Here is a 19,872-nt window from a genome sequence, read left to right on the forward strand (position 1 = left end):
AAAGTTTAGAAATGCAGCTAATAAAAATCAGAATGGTCTTCAGATGACAAGCAGGGGTTTTAAGATTACATTTAGGCAAACCCAGTCCTCTTCCTGATCTCCACATGCACCGTGTACCTATAGGATAACAAAGGGAAACTTTCAGAAGCTTTCAGTACCAGAATGCTCGTCCTCTGTAACTGTGCACTACTTCTAATCAATCAGTGCACTTTGACCAGATGACGCTTGTCCAGAAATATTTTGATGAGCAGCTCAGGATTTGATTGAGTTTATCTCGTGCTGAACAAGATGATGTGACCTTTAAGAGGAAACACACACACACACCCGCACACACACACTGATAAACAGGCAGTCGTGTGCTGTGATACTGATGCACACACAGTGACAGGCTGCTAAGAGTCATCACTGTCAGCAATGATAAAGTAGCAGGGGCACACTGATATTTACAGTGTGTGTGTGTGTTAGAGAAGGAGCGTGTGGGAGTGATCAGAGACATTCGAGTCACATTTGGGTTTGCTCTGATTTTGATTTGTGCTGTAATTAAAGTGAAGGTTTACTTCAGTGTGCTATGACATGAAAAATGTATTGTATGCAGCTGGTAAAATGCCAAGTTCTTCCCCTGCTTACTGCTACCCCTGTCAGGCTTTCCAAACACGTATGCAGTTTCCAATATGCAGCACTCAGACTGAGAGCATTAAAACACTGATGCTTCATTCAGAGACTCAACCAAACTTCACTTACAAAAAGAACCTCAACAACAGCATTTCCTGTTAACACTCATCTAATCTGTTTTTGTGTCATTAGTGCTGATTCCCTTCTAAATATAAGTACTTTATTATTTTAAACTAGTTTAGGATCATTTTAGAATATTTCCTTTTTAAGAAAATAAAAGCAAAACGAATGAAATGGGAATAAAAAAATGATTAGAAATGACAAAACTATGAGAACTCTGACGTCTAGAGGAAGGAAACCTACGAAGAATTGAGAGACACACAGGATGTAAGGATCACAAACACCCAAGACCTCCTGCTCTTCCCTGCAGTGACCCTGTCCATAACAGACACACACACACACACACGAGAGCGAGTCCTGCCAGAACAATAGACGGCCTGATAGCAGCTGCCAGAGGAAGTGTAGCCCAACATGTTTCATCATTTTGTATGTTCAGCCTAACTCAGCACAGACACCAGTCAAAGTTCAAGGTCACTAAAATCTTACAAACCTCTTAAACCTTGGCCCCTTTCAGCTCTCAGACCTTTCATTTGGAGGTCAGTACCAGGAGCAGCCTTGCGTAACGAGCTGCTGCCCCACAAACTCGGGTGCTAGGAACTCACACTTTGCAGCCACATGTTTGGACTGCATCAGCTGATGTTGTGTGTTTGTTTGTGCAGGTTGAGGAGGGCGGCAAGGCGGACAGTTTGGAGCAGCCTCTGCGGGTGGGCGATGAGATTGTCATCATCAACGACATTGAGCTGACCGGGTACCGCCAGGAGGCCGTCGCTCTGATAAAAGGATCGTACAAGACTCTGCATCTCACCGTCCGCAGGTACACACACCAGTTGTTAAAGCTCAAACCAACAAAACTGAGGCAAACGGACCACAAACGTCTGATTCTGAGACCGACTCAGAGCTTTCTGCAAGCACGCAGGGTGGATATTTCTCTTTCTAGCAACAGCCTGAAACCTGATAATCCCAGCAGGCGGAGGGTGAGTGTGTTTGGAGTGTAGCTTTACTTGCTGTAAATGTTGGTTTTATTCCAGCACTTGGTTTCAGCTGTGAGTTTTCAGTGCAGTAGTTTATTAAATTAAAGAAAATCTGGAATGAGTGACCAACAGTGTAGTACAAGGTTGGAGTGAGCGCAATCTGTTGCCCACGTCTAGACTTTTACCCTAAATAATTAATTATTATCTATGATAATAACAGCTCAGACAAGCACAGACTGGCTGGGGATTTGACTCAGTTGACTGTGTGTTATTAAAGGCTGTCACCATGTCAGCGATTAATAGAATTCACTTTAATGATATTACTGGATGTCTGGTATAGATGTTTTGGGAGTGACAGCTGAGTCCAGCGTGCCCAGCACACAGTTTGATTTGGGGATAGCATTTTAGCCCAAAGTGCAGCCTGTGTTCCAGGAGCCGTCATTCATGTCGTGCTGATTATTTATTTATGTTGTATTACACTTACAGTGAGGTTCATAAGTTATTGGCCAAGGACACATTTTGTCATTTTGCTTCCATACACCTCCAGAGTGCAAACTTCAGGAAGCTTAATTACAACATTCTTATACTCAAACCAAAATGAGGATGAAAGACTCACCTAACTACCAAACCAAGGGCCAAACAAAAGGGTAAAATAGCTCGTGAGCGCACACCTTAAATAGCTCTCATAGGTGTGGTTATTTTTTATGGGCGATGTATAAAAGTTGCCCCATTTTCTCAACACGAGGGTCTGCAAGCTCTTCAAATATCAAGCACAAAAATAAGACATGCTTGTTTTCTTTGGCGTTAAATATTGACATAATTAGCAGTAAACTGCATGTTATAATTATGTTGACCGCTAAGGTTTATTCTGTTTATTCTATTTGTTCTTATTTGGGAAACAAATGTCATCATTTCATGTTTTTGACATGCCAAATGACGATAAATCGATTCAACCACATTTAAATATGGTAGGGGTATTTTGCACCTTCAGAAATATACAACAGAGTCAGTTGCAAAAGGTTCCCTTCTCTCACAGGCAATCCTGTCACTGGGTTCTCCTTTTAAATACCTGACAGTACTTTTTTTTTATGCCTGAACCCAGTTTTGGCTGGTGCAACACATCTGGCTCCAAATCTGACCTGAACCTGAGGCTCAGCGTATTCCTGTTGTTGTGATACCTGTATGACCATAAAGTAGGGAAAATGTATAGAAATTTGTTTTTGGATTACTTCTAGAGCTCCAGATTTTTAGATCATAAAGCTATGACATAAACATTTAATGAAAAGGAGAAGCAGTGTACTGAGCAGATGTGGAAAAACAGAAGTCTTGTTGAAATTGCAGTTTGTTTTCTTAAGGAGTCTTGTTTCAAATATGTATCAGAGTGACGCATTTGAAGCTATGACAATACTGGAGTGGAGTTAAACTAGCCTGTTCCTGGGTCCTGTAGGTGAAGCTTCTACAATCTCCTGAAGGCATCAAACACTTCTTCACATCCGGTTAAAGGTTCATCAGACCAGGATCACATGCTGATTAGACCCATTTATGAAACAACAATCACCCATTTAATTGTAAAATAAAGAGCAGGAGACCTCAGCAGAGGGCGTGTCGTGCCACCCAGCATCTCTCCCAGTGTTGAGGTTGATGCACTGCCAGGTATGTGTTTGGTTTGGGGTGTGACTGTGAGCGAGGCCACTGTCGCTACTGCAACTTCTGTTTACTGGAAGACGCGTGAGACGCCAAACACAATGCAGGACTTTAGACTTTAGACACACACACACACACTCTGTGGGACAGGTGTAAAGACACACACACAGGACTGTGGAAGGCGTGGCGACAAGGGAAGGCTGTGTGTGTGTTTTGGTCTGATTTGCTTCCTGTTTGGATCTGAAACTGTAAAAGTTGGACACTGCACAGGTTCAACATTTCATTTCTAGTCCTCAAATATGCTTATTTGATTCTGCTCTGCTCTACTCTATTGTGATGGGGTTGTACGGAGGCAAACTAGAAGGTTTGAACATTGGACCCTGGTTTGCATGTTGGTGTGCAGTCGACGTTTTTTTTTTAGTTGCTTTTTAGTGTCATGGATCAGCCCAGCAATCCATTTGATATCACAGACACAGTTTGTCACGTTTTTTCACGAGCACAGCTCTGAAAGTGCTCTGCTTTGGCACGAAGCATATTCATGTTTGCAGCTTGTATTTTGTCCACAGAAAGCAAGAAAGTGTAAAACAAGTTTCGACTGTTCTACTTTTACCCAGACTATGATCTGTTCCAAACCAAACCAAAGTCATTTTTACGAATCAATGGACTTCAGTGACTTCAAGCAACTATAGGCAACCCTTCCCACACCGGGAATGCTAAATGAGCAGGCCCAAAAAGGTTTTTCTTAACTTTAATGCAACAGGAGCTACAGATGAGACTGGTGATCGACACATGACAGGGTACTAAATACATTAGAGGGTTATCTAGGCAGCCGCAGCAACCAAACCGAGCCAAACTTGGGTCTCTGATGACCCCTCCACCATCAATCCCTTCAACCTTTATATGTGGACACAAATCAGTACATCTGAGCTCAAACAGAAGAAAAATGTCATCCAGAGATGCAAAAAAGCCATGCCCAGAAACACAAATCAAAAATAGATAAAAGGCTGTGACTGTGCGTTTACGTCCGATGGACCCACCTGAGTCTTGGCTGTTCTGGCTATAGGCCTGAGAAGTGTTAAAGTTCGCTGGTTCTGCAGGTGTCAGGATTTTTAGTCTAATAATGTAATAAAGTCTGAAGGAGCTTTTATCATTTTAGAACTTTTCTGTCTTATGGGAGTCTCTGTTTTGAAGCCTCAACATTAGCACCACAAAATGGTGGTTATCATCTAACTACTGGGAAGTTTAGTTAGCAAGCTGGCAAAAACAGACACATAGCTGCTAACAGTGTTACATGACACAAAGCTATAAAATTTTTCATATAATTGCATTAAAACACAGTCCAGAGATCCAGTCCAGTTACTTGGATTACTGTGATGCCAAACAGTTTTGAAGCCTCAACACCGGCCTTCTGGCTGCTGCCAGGTCAGGTTTCTGGAACCATTAGTGACCATATTTAGAGACAAGGGTTTGAATGATAATCCCATAAAAAATGGTCTAGCACCTTAAATTTTACTGAAAAACCTACTAAAGTGATTTTCATCAGAGCAGGTGAAGCCTACCTTGAGTCAGCCTCAATTAGAGGAACTCCAGATTTTGGACACGTTTTTCGGGGGGTTGGTACTTTTCACCTTTACCTTTTGCCATGACTTGTGTAGGTTTCTTTCTTTGTGTTACTTCCCGTAATGTTGATCCAAGGAAAGAAAAGTTTGAATGTGTATTCTTTCTCAGCCTAACACTAGGATTAGGGTTTGTCTTGTTTTGGGAGAAGCATTCATCACCTCCTCCTGCAGCTCCTCCATCGTCTCCAGCTGCAAAGCAACAGCCTCTCGGTGGGGTAATAAAGATTTATTGAGCTGAACTGATGGTTATTACCGCAGAAGAACAAAGTCTCTGTTTGTGTGTATGCGTGTCCTTTATCCGGAAGGCATTATAAAACTATGTGTGTGACTTTAGCGGGTATTAGCTGCTTTTATTGTTGGTATTGTGTGTGTGTGTGTGTGTGTGTGTGTGCCCTCCATCCTTGGTGTCAGCCAGACAAAAGGCGCATGATGTCGACACCAAACGCACCTGTCAGACCACACCTTCTTTGTCTCTCCTTACGACTTTCTCTCCTCCATACCTGACTGTGCTCGATCTGATTGGTGCCTTCAGGTGAGCCCTGATTGGCTTGGAGACACAAAAGCAAAGAGAGACACACACGCAAACACACACTCAGAGGCACAGACATTCAGAGGGAATCATGCCATTAGTGTACTCACAACAAGCTGAAAGCAAAGCAGAAGGATTTCAGAGGAGCTGCCCATCAGAGCTGTAAGTGTATGTAAGTGTGTTTTCTATAAGTAGTGAGAACAAATGAAGGAGACTTTAAGTTAAATTTGTATTTAAGTAAAGATGTCTGATGTCATTTCAAACTTTAGAGTTTCAATGTGACTATTGTGATATAAAGCCAGCATATGAGGGTTTAATTTAAATCCATGTAGTTTAACTCCTTAGTTATAGTGTCATGTTCTCCAAGCTTTGGGGAACATGATTAGACAACACTTAATTGTTTTTCAGTCTGACAGGCTTCAGTAGGTAACGCCCATTCCAGATTATTGTACTTGGAAACTTGAAAAGCCTTTAAATGCCTGGAGGGTGTTTGTTTTCAGTGGAATGTTTTTTGGCTCTGGGAGATTTCTCAGATTAAAGGTACTTTCTTGTACATTGTTGTGTTTAAAAATAGTTTAAAACCTGCTGATACTAACTAAAGCAATCGAAAGCTATCTATGCAAAATATGTTTGTTGTATCGAAGAGATAACCCCTGAAGTCAAAGCAGGGCTGTACTGCACATTAGTGCAATACCAATTTGAAACACAAGATGGTGCAGCGAGTCAAATGGGTGGGGCTAAAAAGAGATAATGAATGTTAAACAGCAGCAAACATCCATAGACATCTTGTTGGTAAAATGCTGCCCCTCGTGGTGAAAGTTGTAGTTAAATTATTAGAGAGTGATTACAAGGGATACCTTTTAGTACCTGGAATCCAGATGTGGGTAATACGGGCAAGTAAAGAATCGTGAGTAGAGATCTTTGAGAAAAATCTTTTTGTCATGATGTGAAGTGTCTGTTCGGTTATTTCCTGTTTTATTTTCTATTCATTGGTTCTTCACTTGGTAGTTTTCTTGGGACAGCCTCACCTGTGTTGTATTTGTCAGTTCCTGTTTTATGTTCTTTTTTTGTTCACACGAGGCCTAGAGACTCGTTGGCAACCACTGATCAATAGGGAAAACTATTTGGCAACAGTTAGCAAGTGGTTGCCAGAGGTAATTGCTATGAAATCAGTTGCTGAGGCCTCATTTATGCAGGCTTTGAGACCAGTTGGTGACCTCCGGAAGAATTTCCTGACTGCTTGGTGACAATTGCTTTGGTTGCTAGCAAGTTGCCATGGTTGACACTAGTAGCACTTAGGACTTGTCTCCAAATATTCTTTTTGCTTTATCGTTTTGTTTTGTTTTTTGTCTTGGTTCATGCAGATAGTGACATTCAATTATGTGAACATTACCAACAACCAACTGGAGTGTTTGTCTCTCTGGTCTCTCAGTCAGTGCGATGTATTCTCTTTTTCTTCCTGAGCTGTGTGAACTGTTGCATACATGCAACAGTTTATTCAACAGCTTTTCTTCTTGTAAATTTCCACAAGCAGTAGATGAGAGATAATGTTAGAAGGAATCTAGTGGTAATTTTGCAGAAGATCCAGTCTTTCCAAAACCTTAACCTCTATGTCTAAAAACTTACGGATTATTGTTAAGGTCATTGGTTGCTGACTCAGAGCTCTGGATTCTCTTAAATTCCGCATATAGAAGTATAACCTGCAGGGATATAAGTTAAAGTCATCGGTTTTTAAGCATTTTTCTGTCACATTTTACTGGTGATTACAGATTTGGGGGAGTTGACTCTCTCCTTATTCATTAAAATATTCATTTTGGTGTCAGAATCACTGTCTAGAGTGGCAGGAATTGCTTCTAAATGGGATCACTTGCATATATGCTGATGTTATTAACTGAATCTTTGACCATGCCTAATATGAACAGCCATCAATGCAACAGTATAGATATACATGAAAGAAAAAAGGGCTAATCTTAACAGGTTTGTTTGAATATACCAGTGAAATGGTGCATTGTGGTGACTGGGCTGTTTTTTATTAAGATTTGTTTTCTACAGTGTCGTTTACACGTGAGGGTCCTCCTCTATGTTGGGCCCCTGGATGCAAACTGATGTAGCTCAGACTGAATGCAAGCTGGGTCCAGGCCATACGAAACTGCCACATGTAGCGCTTCTCAGAGGGAGGTACTTCAAGTATTTCTCAGCAAACAACAGATGGGTCTAGTGACATCACAGAGTCTTGTCATCACCACTGGGTTGCTGGGAAACGAACTGCACCAATGTGCTGAGCGGGTGAATATGTTGGTGTTTGTCGAGACATAGTACCAGCATGTACCTCTAGTAGACTCTATTTAAAAAATGGACGTTTGGCTGAATACGTGACAGTTTGTCTGTTAATCAAGTTGATTTTCTTAACGTCCCCCTAATTCCAGTCTTTATGCTGAGCTTGCTGGACTCCTATTGTGTATTTGACACATAGACACTGTAAAAATTCTTAGCCTTGTGTCATTTTTGGACTCCTTTATAGTTTTGTGTAGAAAAGGAGCTAGTTTAGCTTCCCAGGAAGTTTAATGTCTCCACACATTAAACCCAGAGGAGTTTGTTCTGCTCTTGGATTGAGTTTGGATTGGACAAGCAACTTTGGGTTGTGGGTTGTGAAGGTTGTGACACTGGCCACTCAAAGATTTTTCTTAATGAACTTCCTTAGTGTGTTTGTGCGTGCGCGTGTGCGTGCGTGTGTATCCACAGTGGAGCATGTGTGTAGCGAGTGTGTAGATCTTTTTTTGTTCTTCTTTTAATTGATACCTGACACCTGCTTTCCTCATGAGTAAGGTAATATTATCGGGGCTTACCCCTGCTGTGTGTGTTTATGTGTGCGTGTGTGTTACCTGTATTACCTTTACTACTACTCCCCTTGCGTCTTGCAGCTGCTGTACCTGCGTTTTGTCTTCTAATCTCCAGTAAGCAGCGGCGTGCACTTAAGCAGTGTTACATTACACATGAGAAAAAGCTTTTATTTCCCCTTAGGCAAAAAAACAAAAAAAACACAGAGTGCACACAGGCGGCGCTTGCTGGGTGAAGTGCATCGATCATGTTTAGGGCTTTTTCAGAAAGGGGAAAAAAACTCTTTAGTCACTGTTTAGTTGCATTCCTGCTGGATGCTACAATGTCAAGGCCACTGCAGGTGTGGCTTTTTTCTATGGCTGCTTTTTCTAAAATAATCTTTACTCTGTGGAAAATTCAGGAAAATGCCAAATCTGTGCTTCTCCAACAGGATTAATAATCTACAGCCTAGTAGCAGCTCTGTGATGATTTTTTTTCTTGGCATAAAGTTGAGCATTTTTTCCATTATTGTCTGCCAGAAAACATCAGAGAAACACAGACTTAATGGATTGGAGTACTTTTAAAGGAACTGATTACATAGCTGATATTTTAAATTACAGTTAAAGCTAAATATAACAAACTGCAATGTCCTTAAAGTCTCTTTTATAAGATAACTAATATATATATATCGATCAGATCGATCAGATAGATCAGATAGATAGATAGATATGAATGAAGTTGTTCTCTGCATTGGCCAGAGGAAGAATCGTGATCACTAATGATTTTTCCTTTTGCTGCAGTGTTAATGATGAAGCCGTCCTTAGCATTAACATGCATGGTTACTCTTGTTAGACAGTTGGGTACTCTTGGACAACGACCCAGCAGCGCTGTGTCTGTCCTGAGCCGCCTTTACTGTCCGTCCTGTTGCTTTAATGTCTGCAACGTCTTTGTGACTCCAGGTACTTTGTGGTCATCTCCTTTGTTATTTCTCCTTGTGGGTTCCAGGTCAGAGCCTGTATTGTAATGTTGGTTGTTGGCTTTCTCGTGGTATAACTGAGCTGCCCCAACTTAATGCTGCTTATTATTAAGGCCAGATTTGTAAGGCCAGACCTTACAAATACTGCCTGGGCCTTGCTGATTCGGCATCTGTCCCACCTGCTTGTCTCTCATGCTGCCAGTCTACATGAAGGGCTTTAGTTTAGTGTATTTTAACCCAAACCACAGTCTTTTGGTTCATAGCCTTAGACCGTCAGGCCTGTCTTTCTGAGGTTTAGACTTCACGGCTGATTTACATCTGCGGTAAGTCTTTGTAGAGCCTGCGATGTGACCCTTGTAAGTGGTCGACACTGTTACCAGCATTCATGCTAGTTCATGGTGTTAATTACCTTGTGGTTGTGTCGTAGTGTTTTGTACACATTGGCAGCCACGACAGAAACAATAAAAACCTGGAACTTTTCCCCCGCTGGGTCCCCGCTTTTTGTTGTGGCCTTTTGCTTTATTCTTTTCTTTTTTTTATCCCTTAAGCTTTTCCACTTCTTTGTACATGTCTTCACATCCAATAGTTTCTGCAGTTTCCTGTGGACTCAAATTGTGGTCATAAATATTCTGTACTCGTAAATCAAATGCGTAGTTGTGAACTGAGTTTTGTAACCTTGTAAACCAGAAATCTGAAAATGTTATGTTTGTGCATCTATAGATGAAAGTTTGTGTGTTTGTAAAAAATATTTACACAAGTTACAATTTTTTTTTTGTTAAGGTCTGGTTACAGATACAAAGCGAAAAACTCTTTGTAAAACTTGCGCTCAAGTTCCCTCTCTTGTGTGTGAGTTTCAACTTGCAAGAACGAATTTGACCAGATTTTTCTTCCTTTCAGCTGATTGGTCAATGTCATGTCAATCACAAGTGTAACAATCCAATCAGAGAACAGATGCGTTTGGCTGTCGGAGAGGCGTTTTACTGAGCTTCAGAACCTGGAAGGGTAAATGCCCTTTCACGTGCCAGCGTTTTCCTTCATCACCACACAGGAAAACAGTCTGTGCATGTCTGAGTTCGGTGATTTTCTTTGTCACAGGTTTACGTGCTTATACAGGGACCTCCAGAGCCTTTTCAACAGATCTGTGGACATCTAGGGGAAAGCAGTGTTGTGGAAATGAAACACTCTTCACTAGTCGGGATAGTTACAAAGCTTTCTTCGTTCTGAATGAGTGATACGTTTTTATTGAACATTTGAACAAAATTCAACACAAACTCTTGTAGAGGATATAAAGCCAGAGATGTACATCTTTTGAAACGACAAGAAGCAGGCGCATCTAGTACACACAGAGGTGCCGCAAAATAACGACAGAGCTCTGCGGCCAGCACAACAAATTTTACATCCTTCGCTCTGAGTTAGCGGTGAGCGCAGCGCATGCCGCGTCCGTTGTGAAAGGGCCTTTATGCTGCACAGCAGAATCCATTCAGGGGGATAACATGGTGCTCGATTCTCAGTCCTGATACTATCAGAGCTGCTTCAGTGTTATCAGTGACAGCACCGGTGTGGATGAGTGTGTATTTTCTGTATGCGTTTGTTCTGGCAGTGTCCTCCTTGGTGCATACGCTGCAGTTGGTCGGTGCTTTGTTGAGCAGGTTTGGCCACAGTCTCCTCCTGTTGTTCTCTGTAATATTTGCATGTGCTTTGTTTCGTGCTGATTGAGTCTCTTAGACTGAATTCAAAACCGATGGAGAAAAACAAAATCCTGCTGTTCTGGGAGGGACATAAACCAGAACACGAGATAATAAAATCTGCAACAGCCTTTTGCTTGTTGTGTTTTTAATAGCGTTTATTTGTCCTGCATGTCTTTATTGTCACTTCACACGGAGGGATGAAAGGGCTGGTTTTATGAGAGCAGAGAAAGTGTATGTAGGGAGGAGATCGGGGTGGATTGATGGTTCCTAACTTACTTTTTCTTTCCTTAGATTGACAACAGAGCTCCCCTGAATTTAACAAACACTGATGATTGTCTAAATCAAAACTTTTGTTTGATATTAAATAATTTTGTCCGTAGTAGTTCTAGCATATATGATATTATTTTTCACTGAGGCGTGTTTAAAGGGGGGTTTAGGGTGTTCCTGCATCCAGGTTTTTATAACGTGAAATATTGTAATAATATTCTACATTTTTAACACATTTTTAAATTTAAGTTAAAATCCGCCTCATATGCCTCCCAGTGGTTTGGTCCATTGCCTGCCTCCCCGCAACTCCTCAACACCTCATTTAAAAAGCTGCGCCCATGCTCCCGCTCATAGATCATACCATTATTTCTGTGGTACAATGATTAATGTTTATTTCACACTTTTAAGGTTTGAGGTTCAGACCTGCTGGAGTTTGCGTGTCCTCCCGTTTCTTTTCCTGCATGTGCTTTTCCGACTTCCTCCCACAGTCCAGACACATCAGTTAGCTGTTGATTCTATAATGTCCAGCTCAAAAGGTTAAACTGTATAAAATAATAGATAAATGAGACAGGGGTTAAAATCTGAGAGCAATAGATAAATCCCAGTCCATTTTCATTATTCCAATTCATTTTGAGCAAATTTTGAGTACATTTTCAGAACACTGCCCAGTTAAAACCGGGATGCCTATCCAGTCTTTAAGTCTGATGTCATTAGCTGTTTCCAGGTCCAAACACTGCTTCAGGTCCCAAAGTCAAATGAACACTGCAGCATCACTGAGAGTTACAAACTGTCTAAAGTCTTTCATCTTTAATAAAATGATCAGTGTGGCAGCTCTACCAGGTGTAACAATTGAGTTTAACATCCAGGCATCCATGAAAACAGAATTTATTAAATTTAACGGAGTTAGAAGTTAGCTCACTAGTTTTCGCCTAAACATGATATAGCATGACTGAAAGATTTCTGAAAGATTCAAACGTACAGCTCTGCTATCACTTCCAACATAAATTAAGACAGAAAACTAAACAGAAATGACGTTTGTAGGGCTACTGAAGTTGGGCTAGCTGATATATAATGATGTGCTACGTAATCCCTAGCTACACAGCTATGTTAGCGTAACATAAACAGTGAAGCTGGAGGATGAACGCTAACTTTTTTCCACTTGATAAAAGTTAGAGTGAAGGTTCCTGATGGTTAGGGACAAATGCAATTGCATGGCAGGATGCTGTAAACAGACCAAACTTCAGTCAGGAGAACAAATGAGATAATCCATCCACAATACGAGGTTAGTCATTGATTTACTGCTGCATGGGCTGGGCTGTAGTTACATCCTAAGGTTTTAAAAACTGAGCTGATCACAGCCTTTTTTTAGGGACTTGTTCAAATTAAATAGAACAAAATACAAAGCATTAAACGTGTAAAAAATACAACACCCTTAATAAAGGCAGAGTAGTTTGGACCCGGAAGCAGGGTTCATACGTCATCGCTTAAAGACCGGATTATTGCAATCGTGTTTATTTCTACTGTGAAGCTGGACATTTAAACGTGGGAGTCTATGGGATTGGCTCATATTTGGAGGCAGCCTCAAGTGGCTATTAGAGGAACTGCAGTCCTTTAATATAATGTGTACATTCACCCAGAAAATTGGCACCTTAACCAGTAGCCCCACTGCTGAGTCATCATCCAGCTCAGTCACTCTCAGTGTAAGACCAAGGCTCTGATATTAAAGATTAAAACGTGTACTCTGACCTCTGGGTAAATGATGATAAACTGTTTTTCTTTCAGGTTTCTTGATCACTGCAGTTACAAAGTAAATAAAATCAGATGGACTGAATTTGAAACTTGATGAGAAAAGGAGGCCAAGAGGAATTTGAAAACATTCGATCATAGTTGCGTAGCTGTCTGTAGGTGTCCCCTCCGCCTCTTTTCTCCCAGTCCCTCTCTCTCTTTGTCTTCATCCATTCATCTCCGCTGACTCTCTGTCTTTGTGCTCTTTTGTTGTCAGTTGACGTAATCGAGCTGAATGAATGTTTGAGTTTCTCTGCTCAAAAAAAGACGAGGAGGAAGTCATTACAGGGATGAACCGCCTCAATAGAGTTTCCCAGGCAACCCGTGCGTGTGTGTGTGCGCACAGTGACTTTGTGGGGACCCATATGGACACTTTTAACAACACAAAAAAATCACTGTGAGTTCACACAAAACCCAGTTTGGTTCCGTTACAATATTTTTTTAAAAGGTCTCCAAAGACATTTGTTAACTCTTTGAAGGAAATCCCAACTATTTCGAGTTACAGCCCTTATTATGATATAAATGCGCAATATTTTCACTTTTTTATAAAATCTGAATCTTTTAACACATATTTTGATCTAAAAAGAGTGTCATTAGCTCAATAGCGTGAATTCCAGGGCTATTATTATTTCTATTGGCCTGGAGTTTGCAAAGTATAAATAAGATGGCACAATGAGCCTTGTTTTGTTAAACAGGAAACAAGCAACATGATTCCATTTGATTTAAAGTACCGATGTTCCTTTTAACTTAGCTATAAATGTCAAAACATTAAAATGTCAAATTAAAATTTACCCAGCAAGTAAAATTTCTGTTTCAAATGCATAAAAACCCCTCCACTGAGTATTTTTACTCAATAAATCAGTAACTTTAGTTCATGTAATGGAGTGAATGTAACCTCTCACATCTCACCCTTCTCTACACGTGCATGCAACCATATCATGTGACAAAATTCCACACGCAGGTCACATGGCACTAAACTGTCTCCATGGCAGCTTGGTAAAACATTTCTGCTGAGGAAGGTTTCAAAATAAAAGCTTCAGAAACAGATAAGTTGGACATATGGTAAGTTTAACTTAGTGATGATTTACTTACTTAACATTTTCTTGTGTATCTCTGTGCGCTTTAACACCGCTGTTTGTAACCCAGAAACAGCAGAGATCCTTACCTGATCTTCACCTGCTGGATGGGTCATTTTTACCTCTAATGATTGAAGTGTGACATAAAACCAGTTTGTGGACTGATTGTTTCCTCTCCTGTGGATGACTTCAAAATATATTTCCTCCACTTCAGCCATATTCAGACAGATTTGGTACTTTTTTGAGAAATGTTATCAGACCATCTCCAATTTCAAATAAAACTACTGTTTATGATGTTTTTTATTGATTTTTTTCATCTTTAGTTGTGACTCACACTGCTATTGAACTTGATGAACTCAGGTGAGGTCAGGGCCAAAACGCTGTGTGCGCGTGTGTGTGTGTGTGTGTGTGATGAGATGGAAAGTGGAATGTGACAACGCAGTCCCTCCTGTTCTGGTGATTTCTGGGTGTTTGTGGCTGCCTTGCATTCCTCTCACCAGCCCAACAGGTTTTATTTTAATGGGCCTTTATGTGTGTGTGTGTGTGTGTGTGTGTGTGTGTGTGTTTCTGATAATGCAGTGGTGGAATGTCCGCAGTTCATAGTGTAGCCCTGGGTGTGTTGTGTTTTGTGCTCTCTCTCTGTTTTTAAAGGGGTTGTAGATATAAATGGCTCTGCTGGGTGGAGGAACAATGGAGAACTGCCTTTGATTTGATTTTCAATCATAATACACTGCTCAGAATAAGGTTTTTTCACTAGTTTTCCATTTAGCTAGGGTGGTGTCACTACTGGTAGCGTGACCCTGGACCCTACAGAGGTTACACAAGTAGTCCAACTCCCACAGGATGGTTCCTCAACGTGTGCCATTGCTAGAAGGTTTGCCGTGTCTCCCAGCACAGTTTTAATCAAATCATTTGCCCCCATCTCAACTTTGAATTGAATTGAATCTTTATTTTGAACATGTTAAAAAAATACAACTCCCCTTTAATTGGGATGAACTTTTGTCTGGATATTTATATTCGGTGAATGTAGATAAAATGTCCAAGCTGCTATATGGTATTCTGAGTCTGGCTGCCCGAAAGACTATTACTAACAAATGGCTAAGTGTGAAAATTCCATCACTAAATGACTGGCATGAGACTGTCTATGGGTTGTTTAAAATGGAAAGAATTACCTTCTTTAACAGATTTCAATATGACATATTCATTGAGATTTGGGATAAATGGAAACATTATATTTCGTGAAGGAGACCCGATTTTGTTTGAATCTCTGTAATTCTGTATGCCATATTCTTTCTTTCTGTCTGTCTGTCTGTGATTACTTGTTTAATTTTACGTTCCTTATTAAAAAAAATACAACCACATAGAAATAAAAAAGAGACAAACAAACGAAGCAAAACAAATGGAAAACAAAGCAACCATAAATACAAAAAACAAACAAACAAAAAACTTTCATGTTCACAAAGGAGCAGGAACTTATTTAATCCCACCCCCTTTCCACTATTTAGTAATCAATACACTACAGAAATCAGAAATACCTCATTACAATTACATTATATGTTACATGTATTATTGTTATTACTATTATTATTATTGTAAATGTATTTATTAATTTAAATATATCTATCTATCTCTATCTATATATATCCATACACATAAACACACATCAGCATTATGAAAATATTGGACAAGAACACATTATCGGAGCTCTACCTCCTCCCTGTACCCAGCAAAAACCATTCCCTTGAACCTCGACTTTGACCCTAGCTTCCTCATCTGTCACACCAACCCTCTGCATGTTCTCCTTCACTACATCCATGAATCTTCTCTCTGGTCTTTCTCTTTTCCTCCTGCCTGGCAGCTCCGTATTCAACACACACTACTTACTTATTTATCCTTACTAAAGTGTACATGTTCAGATGGGTTTTATGGTGAGGTTTCATACCTTGTGGGACAATAAATTAATCTAAACCTAGTTAGCATGAACTGCACACAGGCACAGATACCTCAGAGTTAATGCTGTCTAATATATACAATATTAAATGGGGATAGTTAACTAGACCTTAACAGGCTGTAAGCATCTGTATTTTTGCTGTAAATTTAGATATTTTAACATGAAAGTCTGATGATGATTAAAATTAAGATTTTAAAATGATTCCCTGTGAAATTGAGTTGAGTTGTTTTTTTCTAAATCAGAGAGAATCATTGCTGCAGTCAGGAGTATATCAGTACAAGACAGATACTCCAGATAGCAGACACATCTAATGTGTGCTGCTTTTAACACTTACTGTATGGAGAAGTGTTGCATGTACCACAGGTGGTCATGAGCTACACTGGAATTTAGTTGTGTTGAGATTTTGTAGGCCATATGTGTCCTAAATACCACAACATACTTATATTTGGCCCATATAAGGCAAACACACTCACCCCGAGTCAGTTGAACCTAAGAAAATTACAAAGGGTCCAGATTTAGGCCAAACATTCAGAACCATGCAAACATCATGAGCCATATGCCATTTCTTTATATTTTGCTAGGAAAATGGGAAAATAGGTACATAATTTTATTGAAACATCTGCAAGCGTACATGGAAATACACTATATAAGGTAAAAAGCACGTTTTTACAGTTCTAATGAGCTTGAAAATCAATATTTGGAACAGACCATGAGGCAGATCCAGGATACACAGCAGAGATTATGATTCTATGCTGGGGAAAGAGTTGGATGGAGGATGGATGAATGCGGCCTCATTTAAGCTAAACACTCATAGTTATTTTGGGTAAAATACAAAATAATCCCAGATAGGGCTGTTCGATATAACGATATATATCGGATAACGATATAAAAACGTCGTTTCATTTTACGCTATTGTTTGTTTCGTGGTGTCGCAAAATAAACTGTTTACGGCAATATTTTTCATCGTTTTGATGGTCACTGTAGTGGCTATATTAAGTTCTCTCTTTCTCTTATATTTAATATAACCACACTGCAGACGGACAAGCAACTGTTTTTATGCGTTGTCGTTAGCAACAACGACGGTAAAACCATCGCGTGTCCGCTTGTTTATCTTCCACATAAACCTTTCACAATAAAGCTCAAGATCCTGTTGAAATTTCAAAATAAACGTAATCACGTAAAAGAGTATGCAGAGTACTTACGGAGGAGAAGCAAAAAAGAGCCGCCAGGTACTAAAAAAATTAACTTTAGACTCAAACGTTAGAACAGGCTTTTCCCTGCAGCACGCCGTGTAATAAATACTCACAAAGAAAACGGCGGCCGTTACAACTTATGTCTAAAAATGTATAGTTTCATGCTTCGGCTAAAACACTCGACTCCAGGTACACGACGCCCAGCTGGAAACACTTCACGCAAGTCGAGCTGCCCGCGATTCTCAGAATGTACAGAAAATGTAAAATTTTTGTGATTTATATCGTTATCGGGACGATAGAATTCTTATATCGGGATATGAGATTTTGGTCATATCGCACAGCCCTAAACCCAGAGATGAAAACGAAGTGGTTCAAAATTGTTAGTTTATCAGTCTAGTTATGTCTTTGGCTAAGAGGGAAGCTTGTCACAAAATCACAGTCTTATTTTTGCATTTTTATTTCTGCATCACACATCTACAGCAAACGTTAGAGAGGAAGAGAGGTCAGGTGAGTGATTTTCTCTTCTGATAAAGACTTTTATTCTTTGTTTTTGTCTCTTTATTGAACTCTTATTGAAATGATAGCAGACGTTAAATGCTGGACTTTGTGTAAGTACAGATGTACAAATAAGCAGTCGTGATGGTTCATCTGTGGCTCCCATTTGTGTGTGTGTGTGTGTGTGTGTGAGTGTGTGAGTGAGTGTGTGAGTGAGTGAGTGAGTGAGTGAGTGAGAGAGCAGATGGATGATTCACTGGCCCACAGAGTAAAAACAGAAACTCATTTTCTGTGTTCTCTTTGTTCAGATAACAAAAGGACTCACAGGAGTATTTCATCTTCCAAGATCATGTGACCTCCGACCTCCCCACTGTTGTTAACGCCACAGCTGACCCTTTAAACTGCAGCTCATTGAGCGCGCTCTCTTATTGTTGTCCGACCCCTTGTGGCGTTTGATGAATGTCTGAATTGTGAATGTGATCAGAACAGAGAAGAGGCATGCAGACCGTCCTGTCTGAACCTGTTGGACCTGAACACAGCGGGGTTTGGTTTATTTTAGCCGTCAAGTTTTGATTCATTACAGATTAGCCAGATCTGCTCTGGGGGAGAAAGTCAGCGCAGCATAACTCTGTTCAGGTCACAAATAACAAGGTCAGAAAACTAAAAAAACAAACTTTAAATGCATTTTTGATGCTTTCACTTCTCCTTTGCTGACTCAAAAAGATACAACTCTTCCCATTTCCCTTTCATGGGAGGTTTTTATTGTGAAATATAAAGGTTACTAAAGGTAACCCAACAGAGATCAATAAGTGACTGAAAAAGGCAGTGAATGGATTGTGTGTGCCAGTTTTGGCATTAAAAATAGTACCTTAGAACAGCAGAGCAGTGATTATGACATGACTCATAGTGTCTCTTCATTGTTTATTACCCAGCTTTATTGGATTGGTCTTTGTTTGATGGTTTAAGTAGCTGTGCCGCAACAGATCACTCAAATATTCACCTTTTGTTTTCTAACAATGCTATTGGTTCAGAGCCTGTTAGGACACAGAATATGCCAGGTTATTTTTTTATATGTACAACTGGCTCCTTGGCGTAAGTGCAAACCAGATCTCTTGGATTCAACCCAGGAAGATGCAAAAATCCCTTCTTGAGAAAGAAAGGTATAAAAAAACCTGCCAAATCAGACAATCAGTTACCGTTTAGGAATGAGTAAGCAGCTAAAAATAGATTTATTTTTTAGAGCTACAAATGCCAGAGTTCCATTTAATTCATCACATGAAGGTGGTCATAAAGGCAGCTATTTGAAATGAGCATCTCTGAAAGGATCATAGACTGGTTTTATATATGGATGTGGATCAACCAGTGGCCTTTTTTTTTTTTTTTTTTTTTTTTTTTTTAAAGCCGCTGCCTTGTATGGTTTCTGGAGCCCAAAGTAACCATATTTGGATAAGACGGTGGTGTCCTAAGTTGGATGCTGTATGACCAAACAAGCCTTATTATATGTCCAATAATTCCATTAAAAATGGCCCAAAAACCAAAACCAGGAAATTCGGTGATTTTAATTAGAGGAGGTGAGGCCTACAGCTTTCTGTGCCTCTACTCCTGTAAATCAAATCAACCCCCAAATTCTAAGCCTTTACAAAATCTAAGTAAGTGACCGATTTTTTAGAAAATTCCCCTGAAAAGTTTCTCTAAAGCAGGAAACTAATCATAGAGACCAACTTATTTTTCATAGCAGGTTTTAACCCTTTTTATTTCTAATGTAGAGTTGAACACTTTAGCATTGGAGTCTGTGAAGGCTCCCTCACTTTTTGAGCCAGCCTCAAGTGGCCATTAGAAGAACTGCAGTTCCGTATTGGCTTCCTTGTTCAGCTGCAGATGGATGAAACAGAAAAATTTTGTTTAATTTTCATATTCTGTCTATGTTTTTCCTCAGGGAGCTTGATCCGGGATACATTGAAGAGTTTATGCCTTCAACGGCTTCTCTTTCTGCTCTTCCTGCTCCTCCTCCTCCTTCTTCCTTTCCATCGCCACCACCACCACAAGAACAACAGGAACAAAAGGCGCACCGGTCATTACGTCACAGCCCACCATGTTCGGCAGTCCAACTACGCATCAGAAACCGGTAG

At 40.2% G+C, this 19,872-nt stretch overlaps 1 protein-coding gene across 2 annotated transcripts in view; it reads left to right on the forward strand.

Moving 5' to 3' along the window:
• The window catches only part of shroom3 (shroom family member 3), a 65,208-nt gene that overhangs the window by 5,769 nt on the left and 39,567 nt on the right, over positions 1-19,872 (forward strand). The window contains exons 2-3 of one of the 2 annotated variants that reach the window (XM_084934603.1): positions 1,392-1,546; positions 19,680-19,868. In XM_084934603.1, the coding sequence (XP_084790729.1) occupies positions 1,392-1,546; positions 19,680-19,868 (344 nt within the window). Of the gene's footprint in view, positions 1-1,391; positions 1,547-5,247; positions 5,658-19,679; positions 19,869-19,872 lie in introns of those variants that run through there. The other variant, XM_084934604.1, reaches the window with a different exon arrangement.

This window comes from Perissodus microlepis, chromosome 7, assembly GCF_051167445.1.
Source record: "Perissodus microlepis isolate ML-2025 ecotype Zambia chromosome 7, ASM5116744v1, whole genome shotgun sequence".
Taxonomy (NCBI): domain Eukaryota; kingdom Metazoa; phylum Chordata; class Actinopteri; order Cichliformes; family Cichlidae; genus Perissodus; species Perissodus microlepis.